Source organism: Physella acuta, unplaced genomic scaffold (assembly GCF_028476545.2).
Source record: "Physella acuta isolate Inbredline_101_S28 unplaced genomic scaffold, ASM2847654v3 ptg001133l, whole genome shotgun sequence".
NCBI classification, from domain to species: Eukaryota; Metazoa; Mollusca; class Gastropoda; family Physidae; genus Physella; species Physella acuta.
Window position 1 is genome coordinate 164,401 of NW_026732650.1, and position 22,012 is coordinate 186,412.

General features: G+C 35.1%; 1 protein-coding gene across 1 annotated transcript; it reads right to left on the reverse strand.

The window, feature by feature from the left end:
• Positions 1–601: 601 nt before the first annotated feature.
• On the reverse strand, positions 602–10,380 carry LOC131956199 (uncharacterized). The gene is made up of 7 exons (XM_059320616.1): positions 9,596–10,380; positions 6,895–9,551; positions 4,624–4,755; positions 2,637–2,753; positions 1,946–2,078; positions 1,190–1,224; positions 602–1,068 (listed from the first exon to the last, which is right to left on the reverse strand). Exons 1-7 carry the CDS (start codon positions 10,378–10,380, stop codon positions 602–604), a joined length of 4,326 nt encoding a protein of 1,441 aa, XP_059176599.1.
• Between the last annotated feature and the right edge of the window lie 11,632 nt (positions 10,381–22,012).

Below are 22,012 nucleotides of genomic sequence, written 5' to 3' on the forward strand. Positions count from 1 at the left end.
TATTAGTATGCAACTAGTCTTCTACTTTCTGTTAATATACAATATTGTCTATAATATGGATTTAATACAAGAGCAATAAAAACTGACATTATTTTTTTATGTTTAACCCATTATTTTTATGATTGTTTTAACGTCACCATCCATTACACTTCAGTATCAGTTGTGTCTTGATTGCTTGCATCTTCTGCCCCATCCCATTTATGGTATCCGAACGAGATAGGCAGAGAAGGGTCATCGGGGTCAATGGGGTGTATGTAGCTTTGGTCGTCTTCCTCGTCTATTTGTTCAGTCTTAATTAGGAGAGAAGGACTGCCTTGACAACTGTCTACGTGAATGTATTTTGGCTCTGAACTGTCAAGCGTATTTCCTTCATCATCTAAGCTTGAATTTATTAAGCTAAGGTACTCGTCATTATCTGTGTTTTTAATTTCGTTTTGGACATCAATTTCTTCTTTCGTGTTATCGGCTGTAGTTGGTTTTGATGGAGTAAGGTACCCATCTTTGTCTGTGTTAATTACATCGTTATCACCATGTGATTTATTGTGAGGGTCATCGGTAAACGAAAAATATTTGTTTTCTTCTGTACGGGTAGTGCGTGTCATTATGTCATTAAGGAATGGTAGCCGTTCATTGTAGACGTTGTTTCTGATTCTCCACTAATTTCATCGAGGTTTTCACTAGATTCTTCTGTTGGATTGACTGAGTCGATCTTCAACTCCGATGACTCACATGCTTCAGTACAATCTACATTTGATGTGTCGTTTAACCTCAAAAAGTTACTTTCTATTAGATCAGTTTCTTCAGCATTATCTTCTTCTTGTGAATCACTAGTAACGCCAGTATTCATTAAATCTATTGATATGTCATTCAAGCTGTGTTTTGTATTTTTGATGGGCACAAGTCCTAAATCAATATACTGATTCGGTTGTGGACGTGGGGGTAGAGGTGGTGAGTTGACTTGGACAAATTCAGGATTTATTCCTCGTAACATATTGTACTTGTCATAGTGGTCTGCATCGACACACATCTGGTTTATTGTGTCGTCAAGAGAATCATAGGCCTCTTCGTCTGTTTAAATAATAAGTGCAAGTTAAATGTGCAAAACAGCATAACTAAAGAAAGTAATTATAAGGATTCAGCATAAGAAGCAATCTTAGAAAATTTAAATGAAAGTAGTACGTCTTCTTACTTTCGTGTGTTGAATCGGGTCGTTCTTCGCGGTTCCTTTTAACAAGAAAAGTTAGAGTAAGTTATATAAGAAATGCATTCACGCTGTATTAGATGTGTAACAATTATATTGTTCAAACCTAAAGTGTAATTAATAGAGGTTTTGATTTCATAAATTCAGCTCTATTCTATTGGAGGACGATAATGTCGTATATATATATATATATATATATATATATATACGAGCCGACCCGCAGCGTATCATACGCCGTTATTTAGTTGTTTTATTTTCTACTTTTAAGTAATTCATAATTTGTGAATTCGACAGTACCAATGCTGCCACTGAAAATATTTGCTTTAAAACACTACCCCCCCTTTCCCCTAACCCCGACCCTACACCCCCCCCCCCCCCCGTGAAAGCAGCCTCCTCTTAGTTATTTCTTAGTTAGCTCCTGTAAGTTTAAAATCGAACTAAATTATCTGCCCCTAATAGATTTGTAAACATTTAGCTTTGTAAACATTTAACGTGACCACAGCTCACCAGACAATGTGGGGGTGGGGTGGGGGTGGTAGTGATAGTGATAGAGAGAAAGAGAGGGGACTGCAAGGAGGCGCTTGCAGCTTGTTTTCTAACGGCTCCCAGAAGAGAATTATATATATATATATATATATATATATATATATATATATATATATATATATATATTGAAAGTAATTGAATTTAGTAATAACATAGATAGAGAAATATTTTCAACAGCTCAATTTGACTCCAATTTACCTTGTATTTTGTCCAGTTTTTGCATTCCAATGAAATATTCTACCATAAATTGGGATACTAGCAATTACCAGAAGAACAACAAAAACCAAGGATCCAACTGTTGCACCTGTTATCATCCCAATGTCGGGCTGAGCTGAAACAATTTCAAAAATTTATTCGAATTCATATTAAAAGGGTTAAGCTGCTTTTTCTAAGAAAAATATGCGTGGGTGTACGGTAGAATGCAAAAGCGCTAATCCAAAAGTGTAGTTTGAACCACGGGCTCGAGTACATCCATAAATATTCCCAGCTTTGCTGGACATCAGAATCAAGTTATGGGAAGTTAAGGCAGTTTGGCATAGGGCCAGAGGCGTAGCGACCCCTCTCTGCGTCCTGGCTGAACATTAATGTTAGATTTTCGATCATTTAAATCTTTATTCGACGCCAATTAAATTTTCCTTAATTATACACACATATATATATAAGGAGGGGGGCACGACATTTTTTCAGGGTGGCCTTTTTTCCGCCTGATGATGTGCCTGGCACGTATCCGGAGCATGTACCCGGTGCAGTTTTGAATGCTGAATCAAGTAGTACCCTGATCGCTGATTCCAGGTACTTAGATAGCTTAGGTTAGGTTAGACAGCAGCGCATCATGGATAGAGGACGCTAAAAAGAGCTTTCATTGCACATGTGATCATGGCTTGACTACTTTGTGTCTTTTTCCAGGTCAAGCCTCCAGGTCTTCTTCTGTCGGCAACTTCTCCCTTTGCACTCTGGATTTTTAGATCGTCCATTTTCTGTGGAGGATTTGATTTTCCGCTGGGGGCTACCATGGTAACATCATTTCTGAACGTTAAATGCGAATATGTTCGAATGATCCTCCTAAGGCATGAGTTTATAAATATTTGTCTTTTCGTTTGCAACGCTTCTATCTTTTTCCATCTCTCATCTATATAGAGTAGAAAGAGGTTTGACTTTTGTGGTGAAGACCTGGATTTTTATTCCAAGAATTACACATCCATATGTTATTGGTTAAACACCCCTCTGGTCTTGCCCTTCCTGATTTTTATGTCTGATTCTATCCAGTTAATAATATAACCTTGGTTCATTAATGTTATTTTCAAAAAAATATATATCACAGGGCCCCCAGCGACCCATGTGAGCTTTTGGGAACCAAACTGAAATTTTTGTTTGCAGCCAAATCGTACCCTACCATGGCGCCGACGTTAACGCCTAATTCAATTTAGTGAGCGACTGTAACGCCCCATTTTATCTATTGTCTATAACACTGTTTAGAATAAACGTAGTCGCCATAGCGCTCAAGGGAAAGACCAAGGCGCCAAATCGCATCCTGCCGGGGGCCGCCCGTGCAAAATTCACCCTCCCCCCAAGAAACCATCTCAGGGGTATTCATTAACTCCCTAAAGTTTTATGGCACTTTGCAAAACGGTGTCTAAACGCATCAGACTTTCATTTTTTTAAAACTGTATCGTATTTGGAGAAGAAACAAATTCTTCCGGACAGACAGACAGACAGACAGACAGACAGACAGACAGACAGACAGACAGACAGACAGACAGACAGATAGACAGACAGACAGACAGACAGACAGACAGACAGACAGACAGACAGACAGACAGACAGACAGACAGACAGACAGACAGACAGACAGACAGACAGACAGACAGACAGACAGACAGACAGACAGACAGACAGACAGACAGACAGACAGACAGACAGACAGACAGACAGACAGACAGACAGACAGACAGACAGACAGACAGACAGACAGGCAGGCAGGCAGGCAGGCAGGCAGGCAGGCAGGCAAGCAGTCAGGCAGGCAGGCAGGCAGGCAGGCAGGTAGGTAGGTAGGTAGGTAGGTAGGTAGGTAGGTAGGTAGGTAGGTAGGTAGGTAGGTAGGTAGGTAGGTAGGTAGGTAGGTAGGTAGGTAGGTAGGTAGGTAGGTAGGTAGGTAGGTAGGTAGGTAGGTAGATAGGTAGGTAGGTAGGTAGGTAGGTAGGTAGGTAGGTAGGTAGGTAGGTAGGTAGGTAGGTAGGTAGGTAGGTAGGTAGGTAGGTAGGTAGGTAGGTAGGTAAAAGTGTATCAATGCCGCAGGTTGTGTGTAAGAAAGTAGGGTCAGGGCGCCAGCACTACTCTACATTTTAGACCTCCATAGGGACATAATGTTGTTGACTATATTATGTGGCAACTCAGAGTAACTCAACAACTTTCAAAATGACTCTCTATCCAGGCTATCAAGGCCCTGTTCATAATTATGAAATCATTGTAGAGTTTCACACTTCGATCTGTTTAATGATGATGCGCACGGTAGCAATTTGGTTAAGCATGATCTTTCCTTCCTAAAGCCCGACATATTTTCTTTTAGATTGCTTCTAGTATTGTGGTCGTTCTTTTGATATCCGCTGTCGGTATACTATCTATTAATGAAACATTCCAAATGCCAAGATATTCGCAGGTAAACTGAAGACGCCAAAACTCACACTACTACAAGGTGCTGCCCTTCTAATAATCATTTTTTAATGGCGAAATCCGATCGATATTCTTGACAATTTTCACGATTCCATGGTCACTGATGTAATTTACGCCAGATGAGTAAACTTTCTTTCGCTTATCTCGCTGATCTATCTGTAAAATATGAAAAAAAATCGCCAACTAAAGTGAAGTAAAAAACTTACCATCTGATGATCCTGTTTCAAAATTCCCTTCTACTTCAGCACTTTCATCACCAACAGAATTGACCGCTTTAATGTTGTATTTGTAGATGGTGTCTGCTTGAAGATCTGATAGCACGACTTCAGGGGAGGTCACTGTAAAATTCCGTATTTGAAGTTTCGATTCAAAAATAATAGTGTAGTTATCTACCCTTCCTTCCGATGGTTGAAATCGTATGATATAAGGTGGTTTATCGAGTTTACTGGCTGTGGTGTTCACCGAACCTGGTTGGGCTGGGGCTAAATTTAAAAAAAAAAAATATTCAAATGTATAGCTACATATTTTTAATTAATGTGTATATTCTAAACCTAGTATGCTAATCAAAATATACAGTTACAAATTAAAATTCAAGTTGCTGCGATTTTATAATAGTACTTGACATGGTTATGGTTAATACAAAGAACATCAAACTTATAAACAAGTATATTCAAAATTAACACTAACAATACAACATTTCTGGATTTTAAAAAGAATTTCATTTCTAAAAAACTAACTCAACTAATTGAATAATACATTTACGTTTTAACGGAATATTACATAATTCTAAAATTTTTTTTTTATTTCATTTACTATTTTACAAACTTGAAGCATAGAGCTTTAATGCTAGAAAAAATAAACCGGGAGTGATCTCCCCTAAACTTTCTCGAATATTCATATATAAAACAACACTGGATGGAGACTCCATTTTAAATACTTAGTTTTTAAAATAGAATAAAATCTCGTAGAAAAAAGAATTGCACACTAAGTGAACGCCAAATAAAATGTGCATAATAGTGCGGAATATTATTTGTACTTAATAAATTGACATTAGTTTTTTGAGAAATCGGGAATAGCGCAAATTACTTTTTTCGGTAAACCGAAATTACTCAAAATTTGATAGAAGGTAGAGAATTAGATCTTTTACTTACATGTGAAATTTATTTTATCTATCTGAAATAGTACATAAGTTATAGGCTTTTCAAAAATTCAAAGTAGTAAAAGATCCACATCCGGTTATCGGAAATCGCTCAAAAGTTGAAACGGATATTCGATTTTGATAAAATACTTATTGTAACAACATGAATTCTTTGTTGTTGTGGGTTAGTTTTCACACAGGAATACAAGCAATAGTGGCAACTTCAAATGATGACTTTATTTACACTATATACAGTGCGAATGATAAATCCATGGTTATTCATGGTAAATCCATATTAGAAGATACTCCACAAGTACAGTCACAGTCACGACTCCAAGTCATGGAGACATCTTACATTCACTGCCACAGTTCAAGTCCCAAGTCCTAGCACACAACACCCGTTCACCTTTTTCTCTCCCTTTTATACGGTCCATTCTCTCCCCTTACGTACATGAGCGATCTCACCCAAAAACATGAAAAAACACATGACGATCGCTCAGACAGTCCTTCCGCTAGCCAGGTACTCTTCATTCATGCAAAACACAATATAATAAAGATACATAATTATACAGTCTGTGACACGTCCCCCCTTCAAATAAAATTTTGTGTAACAAAATTTATAAATACAATATTGGTAGGGCACGATCATGTGCCAGACAACAAAATTTTTATACATCTCAAAAAACATGGAAAAATACATTCTTTGTAGACTAATGCACAAGCATTATGTGTAATATATTCAAATATGAGAAAGAAAAACATTTCAATTACCAAGTAATTGTATAAACAAGACAAATGAGTTTAGTGAATTACCAAACTATAATACATAGTTGAAATTATCAAAGACTTAATTCAACTCATGAATTAAATAATTATATCCTATGTAGTAAAAAAAACTTCTTTATCATCAAGGCATGTTGTTACTACACTTAAGTAATAAACCTTATTGTCTCCCCTAGTCGACCCATTTCAGTCATATCTAGGTCACAACACAACATTCTTGCCTTTCACAGGTATCGACTAATACAATTCATCATTGAGACTTCCGTCTTATTGTTATGCGGAATAAATAGTCTCTAACTTTTACTTGATTTACTTTATTCACTGTTAATTAATAGTATAGAATAGGTTTAACATAATACAGTTTACAATCTTTTGAAATAGTACACAATTTATATTACTGATACAAATTGTTTGATATCTATATTTTACAGTTACAGACTGTATAATATTAATAAACTGTAAATTGATAATGTATTAATATCCCTTTATTTTTTTTTTATTTTTTTTTATTATAAATGTTGACTAATGTGGTTTAGGGTAGGCTCAGTTTCTGTACTGTCAACATTTTGCCGAGACAAAAAATCTGCTACTACATTATCCTTCCCTTTTATAGACCTAATTTCATACTGAAAATCCAGCAGAATCAATAACCATCTGTTTATCTTGCTGTTGGCTATCCGTTTGTTGTTCATAGCTAACAATGGCTTGTGATCGGTGAGGAGAATGAATTTTCTTCCTAATAAGTATTTCTGCAGTTTGGTCATGGACCATACAATGGCCAGACATTCTTTCTCCACAGTTGAGTAGTTTTGTTCCGTTTTGTTTAGTGACCTACTCAGATAAAATATAGGCCGTAGTACCTTGTCCACTTCTTGCATTAAACATTCACCCAATCCATAATTTGAAGCATCCGTTACCAGTGTTAGTGTCTTCTCAAAGTTAGGGGCAGTAAGCGTTACTTCATGTTCAAAGTACTGCTTTATTAGCTGTAAAGCATCCTGACATTCTTTAGACCAATTTATTGTTCTACTGCTGCCCTTGGTAATTAGCTGTCTTAGAGGTAGAGTTATATCTGAGTACTTGGGTATGAATTTGCTGTAGAAATTAAATAGACCCAATACACCTTTGACTTCTTTCTTGGTTTTAGGTATTTCTAAGTTGAGAATTTTATTTTTATTTCCGTCAGTAGGTCTAATTTGATTTTTGCCTACTTTGAATCCCAAAAAATCCATTTCTTCATTTGCAAATTTTAACTTTTCAGGTGCAATAGACGCGCCATGCTCCCTTAATTTTGTTAGTACCTCTCTAACTGACTGCATATGTGTCTTGATATCCTTAGAATGGATACATATGTCATCTACAAAATGTACGACATTCTTTATATCTGCCAGCATTATTCTCATAAATCTGGAGAATGTTGCTGTTGAATTTACTAGGCCAAAAGGCATAACATTCCACTCAAATAATCCTTCATCAGTTGTAAACGCTGTGTATTGTTTGGATTCCTCATCCATACCTATTTGCCAAAAACCTCGGTTTAAGTCCAGATGAGTGAAAATTGTTGAGTTCCCTATCTCTTCCAATAGTTCATTTGTATCTCTCAGTGGTTCTGCGTCTATTTTCGTGATTTTATTCAAATCTCTATAGTCACAGCAAATTCTTACTTTTCCATTCTTCTTTTTTACTATCACCATTGGTGAAGCTACAGATGAATTTGAGCGTTGTATTTTGTTAGTTTCGATCAAATGATTTAATTCTTTCTTCACTGCTTCTCTGTATGCATAAGGTACTGCATATTGTTTCTTTTTGAAATTAGCATCCTTGTTTAATTCTATGACATGAGTAATTGTTCTTGTGTAGCCAGTATCTTCAGTAATGACATCTTTGAATTCGTTCAATAACTGCTGTAGTTCTTTTCTGTACTTCAGCGGAGTAATTTGCTGGATTTCTTCTTCTGTTTGAATTATGTTCGCTAAGGTAGGTTGTTCCTCTATAATTACTACGCTAGATTGTTCTTCTATTTGACGTTTTGACAGTTCTTCATCACGACCAACTTCCTCATTTATGTCAGTGTCATGTGTATTAATGTCCTCCATCCCTTGAGTTATCTGATCAGGCATGTTATCGTATTTCCTCAGTAGATCAACATGTACTATCTTTATTGTGCCTTTGATGTCCACAGCATAATCTACTTCGTTCACTTTCTTTTTAATCACAAATGGTCCCTGCCATAATTTGACCCCTTTCCAGGTAGGTAGCCAAACATAGACATTGTCTGTCTCCTTCAATTGCCTGAGGTATCTATTTTTGTTTTTCAATTTTCTCTGTCTGCCTGCCTCTCCCTCCGCATTTTGTTGAGCAGATTGTAATCCATATACCATTTTGCTTTTCTTTTCAGTAATGAACTCAAAAGTATCTTGTTCAGTGATTTGAGTGCCAAGTAATCTATCATTTAGCAACGAAAGCGGCCCTCTTGGATTTGATCCAAACATTAATTCAAATGGCGAGTACCCCGTCGCGTCATGCACTGTTCCTCTATAGGCGAACAGTATCGCCGGAATATACTCATTCCACTCCTTAGGATGATCTTCTGTAGCTTTTGCTAGCATTACTTTGAGAGTCTTATTCCACCGTTCACACATACCGTTTGCTTGCGGTCTGTAGATGGTCGAGTGTACCTGAGTGATCTGCAGCAGCTTTGTTAATGCATTAGTCACATTAGAGGTAAATTGTTTGCCGTTGTCTGACAGCAGAGTTTCAGGAAAACCATATCTTGAAAAAATGTCTAATAATGCAGAACATATAGTTTCGGATTTTATATCCCTTAGGGGTATAGCTTCTGGCCATCTGGACGCCATGTCTATTAGAGTTAGAATAAATCTGTGACCTTTTTTTGATGCAATTGGTAGAGGTCCTACTATGTCTATAGCCACTTTCTCAAACACCCTTCCTATTTTATCAGTTGGCTGTATAGGAGCAATATGTTTGCTGTGTAGATGATTTTTAGTTATACATTGCTTGCATTTACCAATGTATCTTTTTACATCCTGATGGATTCCCGGCCAGAACGAGTTGTCAAGGATTCTATTCATAGTTTTCCTGACTCCCATGTGCCCCGCCAAAGGACTATCATGTGCTGTCTCCAAGACTAGACCTTTCAGTTTCTCTGGAATGACTATTTGTGTCCTTTTAATGCTGTTATTCTGAAATATTCTAACCAGTATATCATTTTTATTTCATAGCAGTGGCCTCTGTACTTTCCTTGTCGTTTATTGATGTTATTCATCAGTTTTTTTGTGACTCCATCCTCTTTTTGTAGCCTTGCCATCTCAGGCGCTGTTAAGTGCGTTTGTACTATAGGTTTTAGCTTCTCTGCGTTATCATCCTGTATAATGGCGTTTACAACCATCTTACCTTTCTTGGCTTGCCATGCTTCTAAAAATTTCATTGAGTCATCCGGAATACCCGGGATGTTGCCAATTATTAGAGGACAAATAGGGTTCTCCATCACAACTGCTGTGAATGAACCCGTAACCCATGGGCAGTCTATTTCAATCTTCGCCATATCACAATGGATAGACATCCTATTAGCTAACCTGACCTCTTGTACTTCTCCGGTGTAATCTGATTCTTTTACCATTGCTTTGTCAACAATCAATGTTGTACAGCCTGTATCCCTTAGGCAAAGTGTGTCTTTCCCATTCAATACCGCTGGGAAATAAAATAATCTTCCATTAGCATCACGGGCAGTAGCTACTATTTGTTTCGCTTCCGTATCACCGTTATTATTTTTCTGCCTTTCAATATTATTAAATGACAGCCTACTTCCTTGGTTTAAAGATCTATTCCTGTAGTCTTGCGAGTTTCTGTTGGTACCACTATAGTATCTGCTTGGACTCGGTGGTGAATATTCCCTACGGTTAGTATAGTCACCGCTGTTTCTATTGTGCTGGTATCCCCAGCTCTTATACCTCCCACTGCTATTAGGACCTTGTCGCTGTCTGTCATTCATATTGTTCAGCCTCCAGCATTCAGCTCGCATGTGACCTTCTTTACCACAGTGATAACATGTTATCCTTATTGGTCTACTCTTTCCAATGTTAGGCAGGCTGTTACGCCTTTTTCTTGTCGGCGATTGTGTTCTCGGTAGCTGTTTTTATCTGCCCGCTACTGTCTGTGCCAGTACGGTTTCCTCTGCCGACAACTGCTCATGGGGGTGTGAATCCCTGAACGTTGCCACCGCTATTCTAAGCTGATCTTCCGTTTTTATTTTTCTTTCTTTTAGAAAGCTGAATAAGCCCTTGCCCGCTTCATCATAAATTTTGAGGATTAGAAACTGATCTAACAGAGCCTTTGGATCAGTTGTGTCTATCTCCGCTAGTTCAAAGTATTTTAGCACGTTTTCCTTCATTTTAAATAAAGTGGCCGTTGTGTCCAGGTGGCTCTCCAGTTTCATCGCCACAAAGGCTTTTCTATATTCGTCCTCTGACTTCCCATAACAAGTGAGTAGTTTTTTTTTAATATGGTCATAGTCCATTTTTTGAATATCAGTAAGCGTGCCAATTATGTTTAAACATTCACCCGTGAGCCTGCTCAGCAAAGTACTTGCCCACATGCTTCTACTGTAGTTGTTAGTTGTGGCAATGCACTCAAATTGTGTTAGGTAGTTTAATATTTCTTCTCCTTCTCTTAAGTCCCTGAATTTCAGCTGGAATCTGGTTGAGTGCTCACCCGCCCGTTCAGTTGCGGCCATATTACTATTTATTTTTCTCAGTTCTGTTTCATGCTTGTGCTTTCTGTCATCTTCTTCTCTTTTTGCTGCAATCTTTCTTTCATCATCTTCTATTTTCCAATTCCTTTCCTCTAACCTCCTAGCCCTCTCTTCTTCCTTCCTAGCCTTCTCTTCTTCTTTCTCTTCAGCTTTCGCCTTAGCAGCTTTTTCTTCTCTAGCCTTCTCTTCTTCTTTTCTCTCAGCTTTCTCTTTAGCAGCTTTCTCTTCATCTTTCTTTAGTAGTTCTTTTATAAATGCCAACCTGTCTTCCTTTGGAATGTCAAGTTCCTTCACAAGTGCTGCATATTTTTCAAAATTTGACATTCTGATATATTTTCTATGACATAAAATATAAATTCATTAGTTGACAATAGAGAAATGTTAATTAATTTACAATACTCTTTCTTGGTTTCTGGCTTGTTTTAGTTGACATCTGGTAATCCAAGAAAAGTTCATAGTACATATATACGTCCAAAAATAGTTCACTTTGTTGATTCCAAAAAGTTGAAAAAATTCAAAATAGTTCTAGTAGCCTGTTACAGAGTAGAAATTTGTCCAGTTTTAGATAAGACATCTTTAGGAACAGTTTACAATTAATAAACTAGATCTGCTCATCCACAGTAGAAGAACTTGAACAGCTAATCCATATAGAAAAAACTTGAACAGCTAAATCCAAATAGAAAAAAAACACACATTTGTAGGTGTAACAGTAATCTGTTACAGACGATAATAATCCGACATTGGTAAGACAATGTCGAAAATAATGTGATAATAATTATCACGTTGATTACTTGACTTGACTGTAGATAACTATTAATAATTTCATGTACTTGCTTGATATATACCAGCGTTGTTCACTGGCAAACAGTGTAAGACCACTTCAAAAACGTTGAAAACTGCTTACAATAATAATGTGACATCACGTCCACTTCAGCCAACAAAGTAACAAATGTTGACCATCTCTGACAATAATGTATCAGCTTCTTCAATCACCTGACTCCAATGTATCAACACGTCTGATAATAATGTAGAAACACTTCTTCAATTGCTTCTGACAATGTAACAGTAGTAGTAGACGCTCACAATGTAGCAACTGTTGTTGCCCCCACTTCTGACACCATATGTAACAACATGAATTCTTTGTTGTTGTGGGTTAGTTTTCACACAGGAATACAAGCAATAGTGGCAACTTCAAATGATGACTTTATTTACACTATATACAGTGCGAATGATAAATCCATGGTTATTCATGGTAAATCCATATTAGAAGATACTCCACAAGTACAGTCACAGTCACGACTCCAAGTCATGGAGACATCTTACATTCACTGCCACAGTTCAAGTCCCAAGTCCTAGCACACAACACCCGTTCACCTTTTTCTCTCCCTTTTATACGGTCCATTCTCTCCCCTTACGTACATGAGCGATCTCACCCAAAAACATGAAAAAACACATGACGATCGCTCAGACAGTCCTTCCGCTAGCCAGGTACTCTTCATTCATGCAAAACACAATATAATAAAGATACATAATTATACAGTCTGTGACACTTATATATGAAATTTCATCAACCTAACTGTAACGGTACTCAAGTTATCGTGTTTACACACACACACAAACAGACACACATACACACAGACATTCAGATAATATTGCAAAACTATGTTTTTCCAACTCAGGGAGCTCTAAAACGTCGAGATTTGCAAAAATCTCGATTTTTTTTTTTTTTTTGCACGATTTCAAGACTTTCTCTATACTTCGTATATACCAGAAAGTAAAAAATTGGGGAGGGAAATTAAATTAAAACTAAAGCTAAATCTTTGCCGCAGAAATAAAATAAGCATACTCACGCGTTACAAGGTTTACAACAGTGCTTATGTTCCTAGGAGGATAAAATCCATGTGGCTGAAAGAACGTGTAGACCGTGATTGTGTAGCTGGTACCTGGTGCTAGACCAGTCACCGTTACACCACTATCATTGGCGGCTTGTGTTCCCTTATCTGTTTTATTATTTTTCGACTCCCACGACACAACGTACGTTCTATTGGGTCCTAGTGTAGAGGCAGCCCATTGTAGCTCAACTCCACTTGTGTTCTTGTTCTTAGCTTGTGGGCGTTGTACAAAAAAATTCTCGGCTGACAAGAGGATGGTTAAATAAAATTACATAACTTGTTCTAATTTTAAAACCTATGCAATAGATCAACGCGTTTTATGAAGAACAAATACTGTCAGTCTTATGCCTACACTCTATGGATTTACTTGGATCTTTCTCAATATTACTCTTAAACAAAAGAGATTGCCACACTTTAATAAGAGAAAAGTATAATCTATACGGTCTTGTGAAATAGGCCTACTTATAAAGTTCACAAATTATTGCAGTATGAAAATACAGTTGTCTCATGAATATCAAAATAATTTTCTTTAACTATTCCTTATTAAATGCAATGTGTGGCAAACATTTAAATCAAATTTGAAACAGCTATGTACAATATCAACCTAACATTTTACACAATAAAATAAACAAAACTTACTAGAAACACAAGTGCTGTTTTCAAAATAATATGTATCCATACACAAACATGTTGCATTTCCGTTGACGTTAGGTAGACAATCTATGTGTTTGCTTGATTTACACATAGCAGATACACTATAGCTACAATCCAAATTGTGATCTAGTGCTGAAGTATTTAGAGCTATTATGAATTATATTACAAGAGTTTAATGTACAAAAGATGCATATTTCTATTTTTTCCAACAGCGCAGCCAATTGCAATGTTTTTTTTTTAAAATACAAATGTATTCTTTAAAAAAACTATTATAAGTAGCAATTGACTTAAGAACAATTCATGTAAAATATACATTGACTCAACATTGGTTTAAACAAGAAAATATTTTACTGTGTAATTGATTTATATAGTATTTATCAATTTTTTTTCTGTTTAAAATTTCTTTAAAATAATGGAATATATTTTATGCATTACCAGGTGTACAACTATCATTAATTTCACTGTAGTAGTAGTCTGTCTCACATGAACACATCGCATTTAAACACCGCATGTTATTTTTGCAATGTTGTATTTCCGTACAGTTTTCTTTAAAAGCGATTTCTGTAATACACGGATTAAGAAAATCAAACTGAAACATTTTCCAAATCTGTATTTTAAAGAAAAAATGAATGCTTGTAATTTTATTTTGTATTAAAACACCACTCTGAAATAATAATTCGAATTTTAAAAATGTTTAAAATGATTTGTTTCGTAATTTAAATAAAGTTTCCTTAATTTTCAAAACTCATTAAATTATTTAGCGACCAACGTTGTTTTGTTTTAAAACTATTTTTAACAGCTTAACATCTAAAGAACTTTAAATACGTTTGCCATGTTTAGCACTTAAAAGTACGTACTAAACAACAAAACATAGCTTGAAAACAATTTAGGTTGTTATGTAACCCGAAAAAAACTACGATTTTGACTTTTTCGGCACTATTAAACGCTTAGACTGTTTTATTTATGCATTTAAAGCAATTAAATTTCAGTATATATCAAAACCTTTGTCGAGATAATTTTTTGATAGGGCTAGTAGGTCCGAAAAACATATTTCGCTCAAATATGAAAAATTGGCATAATTTTTACCAAAAACTGTTTTTTTTTTCTATAAAAACCATCAAAACTCCCTTGTGAAATAAGTTATATGATTAATTATAGATAAAGTCTTGAGAAAATGGTGGGAATTGTATTACAAATTTTAAAAAGTAGCAGGCTTTATAGTGTAAAAACGCGAATTGAGAAAAACCAAAAAAACTAACAGGAAAATAAAATGTGATTAAAAGCTTGTCCAAACGTTTGCAGTTAGCTCTCTTACATAATACTTCTCGATAACAGTAACAAAACGATAATGCTATGTTGCATTCATAATACTTGATCGAGTCTCTGAAGTGTAGAAAATACATACTCGGGTAACAGGAATATGTTGAATTATTGTAGTATTTATCACTTGGACAATCACAGTAGCCACCAACACAAATCATATTATTTCGGCATTGGTCCACTCTATAACATGATTTGTCATATGGAAGATCTGACAATTAAACAGCAATCATTTAGCAATATAAAGAAAATAATATGCAAAATGAATTTTTAAAAATATGCATTGAGCGTTTATCATGTGTGCAGCTGTAAGCATAAAATTGTTTGGTAAAAACATATTTTCGCGCATGAACATCCACCAACCACCACACTCAAACGCCCCACCTGCCCATTCCCTTACACGCACAGGTGCACATTCACATTTAAATTTATATGTTTTGTTTTATCCATCAATAATTTTGTTGTGATAAATTACCTTGAGAATAAAATGTTGCATAAAATCCTGCTCTTGTATTCGCAAAACCAGTCGTAAACACTATGTAAATGGAACTAGATGTAGAGGTAATAAATTCTGATTCATTAACTCCACAAAGTTTGGATAACAGAAGTGATGAGTCATTGCTACCGCCGTAAATTTGTATAGTACTACTATATGTACAATTTGCTAATGTTTTGTTTGATTGAAGAGATGTCATGCTGTCGTAAAAAGAAAAAAACAGTGTGTTAAATATCCAAAAAAATTCTGTAGAATTAAAACATGTAACATTTCAGGTAGTAATGATACATTATTGAATATTGTATTAGTAATTTAAAAACATAGTTTAAGAAATACATATTTATAGTTGACGTAAAAGGTTTCTTAATTATTGGGGTATCAATTATTTACAACTAGCGTGGCTCCCCCCGCAAGTTGTCGCGGGGTTAGTAGAAAGTCCGAGGATAGCCCGGGACAAATCACTTACAAACTTACAGGGCGTCGGCGAACGCGCCTGATTCAGTTTAGTGAACGACTGTAAAGCCCCATCGTATACATAGTCTATCACACAGTTCAAAACAAACGTAGGAGCCATAGCGCTCAAGAGATAGCCTTAGACGTCAAGTTGCTCCCTGCTAGGGCGCCGCCTAAGCGAAATGGAATTTTTTTGTTTCGCAGTAACCTCAACAAGAGTATTCTAAACAACTTCCCAACTTCTCAGGACGATCAGATGGCAGTTGTAGTAATGCATAAAAGGCAAATAAAGTATGACGAAATATATTAGGAGGATTTCATCAGACGACGCGCCTGCTTCGATAGTATTGATACGATACGATTATTGTTGCCCATAATATTGTTCACAGCGGAGTCCGAAGCGCTTCGCGTCACGCAATAGCATGGGTGCCAGCGGCTGCGCCTGTTGAATTTTTAAAGCTGAATATATTAGTACTCTTTACCCGCTATGCATAACGATCGATTAACGTACAACTAATGCTAAGATAGTCGTTATGAAAATTATCGGTGCCAAACCATGTATTGAAGAAAATCAAACCATCCAGGGCACTGCCAATACGAAATTTTAATTTTATTTTCACAGAAACCTTCTCGAGGGTATTTACATCAACACCACAAAAGTTTCATGGCGATTGGATGAAAGATTTCAAACCGCAATCGACTTTTGTCTAACAAAAAGTAATGGCTTTTTTTACACTACGTCCTGAGCCGTGCCACACGGTAGTATAGAATATAGAATCGGTAAAGGATTGATGAAGCATGCGAGTATGTATATATATATATATATATATATATATATATATATATATATATATATATATATATATATATATATATATATATATATATATATATATATATATAGCCTTATTAATAGCCTTAATAATAACAATACATAGTATTCATAACAAAGATTTGAATTAGCTTCTTACTTTAAATGTACAGATGTCCCAGGGTCTCCTATAATAGTCCAGTAATAAGTTTTATTATTTAGAATGCCAAGAGGATAACCTGGACTAACTATAAACCCGAGTGGCGATTCCATAATTGTTCTATTACCTGTAAAATACGACAAACCGTTATTTTAAAAAAAATGTTTTTTCTTTCTCTAGTTGACATGATACAACTATAATATTAACTGTGCAGCTGAAATGGTGTAACGCTTGCTCAGTAGGAATATGTGTGATGATACACACATGTCTGATCCTGAGCAATAACACAACACAGCTAAAGGCTAAAGTTAAGTGATTCTCACTCAACGTCCAAAAAATACCCCGGTTGCGGCATGACGTATTCATACCTGGTTAAACTCTACTTTTGCGCCCAATAACTGTAGTTCATGTTCAGTCTATATTTTATTTATATTTTACTAAAACATATGTATAGTATTTCAGGCATAGTATTATTCTATACTCTTTTGTTACAAATTCACATTCTTCTTTTTAATTTTTTTTTATGTGGGTTTATGCAAATTATTTTACTCAAATTTAAATCTTTTCTGATTGTAAGATTGCATTCATACTTTCGATCTTTATGATAATGCGAGAATAGTCAAAATCAAACAGAAACCGAAATAGCAATCTCAAACTCAAATTTAAACGGAAACTAAAAATATGATTCAAAAGGAATATTTACGCGGAGTCGGTATTTTAACTACATTCGGAAATGTAGCCAGATAGTACAGAAACTTGAAACATTTAGCCGGAAACGCAATTCAATTGAAAACGGATTTCTATTCGGAATCAGCACTTTTTCGGGTTCCATAAATATAGCCGGATACGGAGATTTACGGAAGTTTATTTGGAACCAACATTTAAACTAATCTGAACATTTAACAGGTAACAAAAATTTATCTTGTTAACGATGTGTAATCTGAAAAGAAATTTACAAACTGAAAACGTAAATTTACAATTTATCCGAATTCGGAGCCTTAATAGGCAGGACATTTTAACTGGAAACGAAACTTTATTTGGACATGTAATCTGAAATAAAATCCGAAATAACCCTACATACACTTCTAAAATTAAACATGAATAAGGCTTTTAATTTTGTGTCTCTATTGTCAATGAAGTCATTATTATTGTTTATCGTTTTCAACATTCGATTTTTAATTATGTTTTTTTTTAATCTACAATTAATGACGTCGTTATTTGTACTTTAAGAAAGTTCACTACACTTTATAATTCATGTTTCGTTTGACTTGTTTCGGTTAATGTGACGTCATTCAATTGCCTATGATATTTCTTATTTTACTTGAGTTTTCTCTAGACCGTTCTTGTCAAAAAGACAGAAAGAGTGATATAAATGTGAAACTATTATAGAACGACTAGATAAATGGCGCTGTGAGAGAGAAATACAACTGACGGTAGGTTGATAGTTTTGTCCTTTTCTCTAAAGAAAATTAAAATCCCTACTTCAACCTCAAATTTAACTGGAAATTAAAACAAAATGTCATTGGGAACGAATTTTTTATACAAAATCGGCTTTTTAACAGGATCCGGAAATTTAGCCGGATACGGACATTCAGGCAGGAATGAAAGAAAGTTGGAAATGGTGTTAAAGAAAGTAAATAATATTTATTTTCTTTCTTTCAGTGCATTTAAAAGCTTGTTATTGTAAAGTTTTTTTTTAATATAATTTTATGTATACTATTTTTATTTTTATTTTTTGTTATTCTTAATTTAAGAAATCGACACAATTACATTATTTGTTTTAAAACACCATCATAAGTTCGCAATATCTGTAAAACGATTATCTACCCCGTGAAAGCAGCCATGACCCTATTTTTGCAGACGTTAGCAAGTTCTTAAACTTTTACTTCACATTAGTTGCATATATTTAAATTATGTATGATTGTTTTAGTGATAGCGTCTAGCTAGTTATCTCCTCTTCTGTAATATTTGGAGTGATTTAATTTTGCAATCTCTACTTAGTTTTGAAACTGTTTAATCATGTAAACATGTAATTATTTTTTTAAAAATCTTCTATTGATATCGAAATGGAACGTATCTGGAAAGTTTGAACGTAATCGATGCATTAGAACTTGGTCAAAATTAAGTAGCAAGATTTACCACAAACCGACAAACAAACAAATAAACAAACAATCAGACGCTCCGAATTTAAAAACTTGTAAGAAAAAGATATAATAGGAGTAATCTCAAGTGAAAACACGATGAGTCAGGTTATAACTAGTATAGACCAGTGGCGTAGCAATGGAGGGGGGTGGGTGTGTGGACAGCACCGGGTGACACCATTTGGATGGTAAAACCAAGGGAAAAAATAGCAAAATATATAGAGAAAATGATAATTCCACTTAATTAAGTGATTAATTCGAATGTTAAATAGTTTTTTAAGAGGTGCAAATCGAAAGTTTGAGGGGGGGGGGGGTGGGGGGGTAGCAAATCGAAAGTTTGACGGGGGATGCAAATCGGAAGTTTCGGTGGGGGGTGCAAATCGAAAATTGAAAGTTTGTCCCCGGGAAGGGTCGCTACGCCTCTGGGGGGTGACACTATTAAGTACCGCACCAGATGACACCCGACCTCGCTACGCCACTGCTATAGATTGTTTTTTAACCACGAGAGAAACCTCGGGCATTAAAACGGGGTAAATAATTATATTTCACTTGTCTCGTGGTACTAATAGGTAATTAAAGCAAATAAAACTGCAATGTGTGGTGTCGACTTCGTTTAGAACGCATTACTATAAAGTAGAAAAAATGAAAATTGTAAAGTAGCTGCAGTCTTTGCCTCCCCGAAGCTTCAAACTATTAGGTCATAATAAAAATCATTGGTGTCTCATGATACCTCATAAACATTACGTACATTTAAGTGCTTAATTTTATAAAGGATGATATAATACATAAAGAGAAATATTTAAAAACAAATATCTTCGTAATCTACTTTAACAACAAAACTATTCAGAAATGAAAATGCTTTCTACATATTATTATAAATGTATATTAATACAATTTCGTCCATTCTGACATCGGTTACTTAGAAATTCCGCTAACATACGTAGAAAGTTCCAATTGAATTTAACTAGTTTAAAAAAAACAAATTTGAAATCTAAAAACCTACAAAGTATATCGTTCTGAAAACTGAATCGTATAATTAAAAAGGTATACCTTAAAAATAAAAAAAAATATTTACCTCTGATCACGTAGTTTCCATAAAAGCCTATAGATGTGCCGGATCCATTTGTTTTAAATACTAGGTACATGGAGTTGCTAGTTGAAGCTATTACACCAGGTGTAGATGAATCGCAGTTACTCCAAATTAACGGTGAATTAGAACTGGATCCGTCGTATATTTTAAGGTAGTCGGCGTAACAATTGATTTCTAATTTAAAGTCTGTAATACTGTAGCCAATAATGTATGTTATTGTTATTATTCACGCTTTTTAAGGGATTATATATATATATATATATATATATATATATATATATATATATATATATATATATATATATATATATAATCCCTAAAATAATTTTTTTCTCCACAAAATATTGTTTAAATTTTGACATTCCCATTAATACTCTGGGTAGAAAATCTAGACTTATTTAACAAAAAAATCTAAAAGTCATCATATTGATAAAATGTGGGAGAAGAATAATGAGTTTTGGAAAAGGGAAAAGGATACGTGGGACAGTGAGGGAGAAACGGCACGGCAACTTAATGGAGACATAATGATCAGAAAAACAATATCGTTACAAAAGAAAACAAAAAGACAACCGAAATTTTGTCATTTTATAATAGGGTGAATATTGATTTTGTAATTTGTCAAAATTCAGCAAATATTTCATTTCCATTTAGATTGTTTTTCTTCTTTTCGTTTAGCATTCCCTGCAAGTCTGGAAGGAGCAAAAGGGAGTTTATCTGTTTATCTCTTTATCGGCTAGGTGAGACTTCCATAGAGGCTCTAACAAGTTTTCCAGGACATGCCTCTTCCTACGTTATTTCACTTTATAATCCTCGACTTTGTCTAACACAACAAACAAAAAAGTATTTAATACTTGTTTTATTTTTACCATTCTCAAACAGCAAAATGAGATGTGAGGGGCGACAGAGTGACGATATGCATATTATTTTTGTAGACAATTTTAGAGCCGGGAGAGTATTATAGATTTCGTGGTTGTCAAAAATTAAAATAACTGACGTATCATTAGATGCTCAAGTTCATTTGGTGAAAATTCCTAAATCATTTACAGACAACTCAGTATTCAAACAACCAGAGCCAGAGTAATTTGTTAGGCCCTGAGTACCTGGTGGCGTGAAACCTTTTTGGAACGAAAACATCTTTAAGGGTGGCAGGCAGTCCCAGCCACAGAAAATATACAGCATGCTCCACTAACGTTGTCCTTGTCTTGAGTCCTTGACCAACGATTTTTGCGGTCTGATAAATTATGACCAAGCCTACTTTGTCACGAATGAAATTGTTAAAAAAAATATGTATACATTATGTGTATTAAAAGTTGTGCTACTACCAACAGAAGTTGACCCTCGTTTACGCAATGACAAAATATAATTCCGCTCTATTAATCATCAAACACAGTCAAGTTTTTTTGCCATTTTGACATGGCAGACGAAATAGTATGTTAATGGAAAATGACATCTTTATAGAATGTTTTTTTTTAGCTTAGAATGTATTAAAAAGTAGAGCCTTGCGGGTCATATAAAGCCAGCTAGCTTGTATTCGTTTTGCGCATAAAGACCATTGAATATATTTATAGAATAATCCAATCAGATGTTGGTACATTTTCCGCAAGCCTCATATTTCTCATTTCAAGACACTCTGATCAACATCAAAGATATTTTTGTTGTTCTGCACGAGTCGTTTTTCGAGTGTAAACAGGAAGACTTAATATCTGACTATAAAAAAAAAGAAACGATGTCATATAATTGACAAATTAATGAGATGTGTGACGTCTTTTCCCACTCTAACCAACATTTATTTGTTGCATGCGTTTTTATGATAATTTGTTGCAATTAGCACAAAATATACAGTGATATTTAGTTACATCAAAAAAGAACCCAAAATTACAATAAAA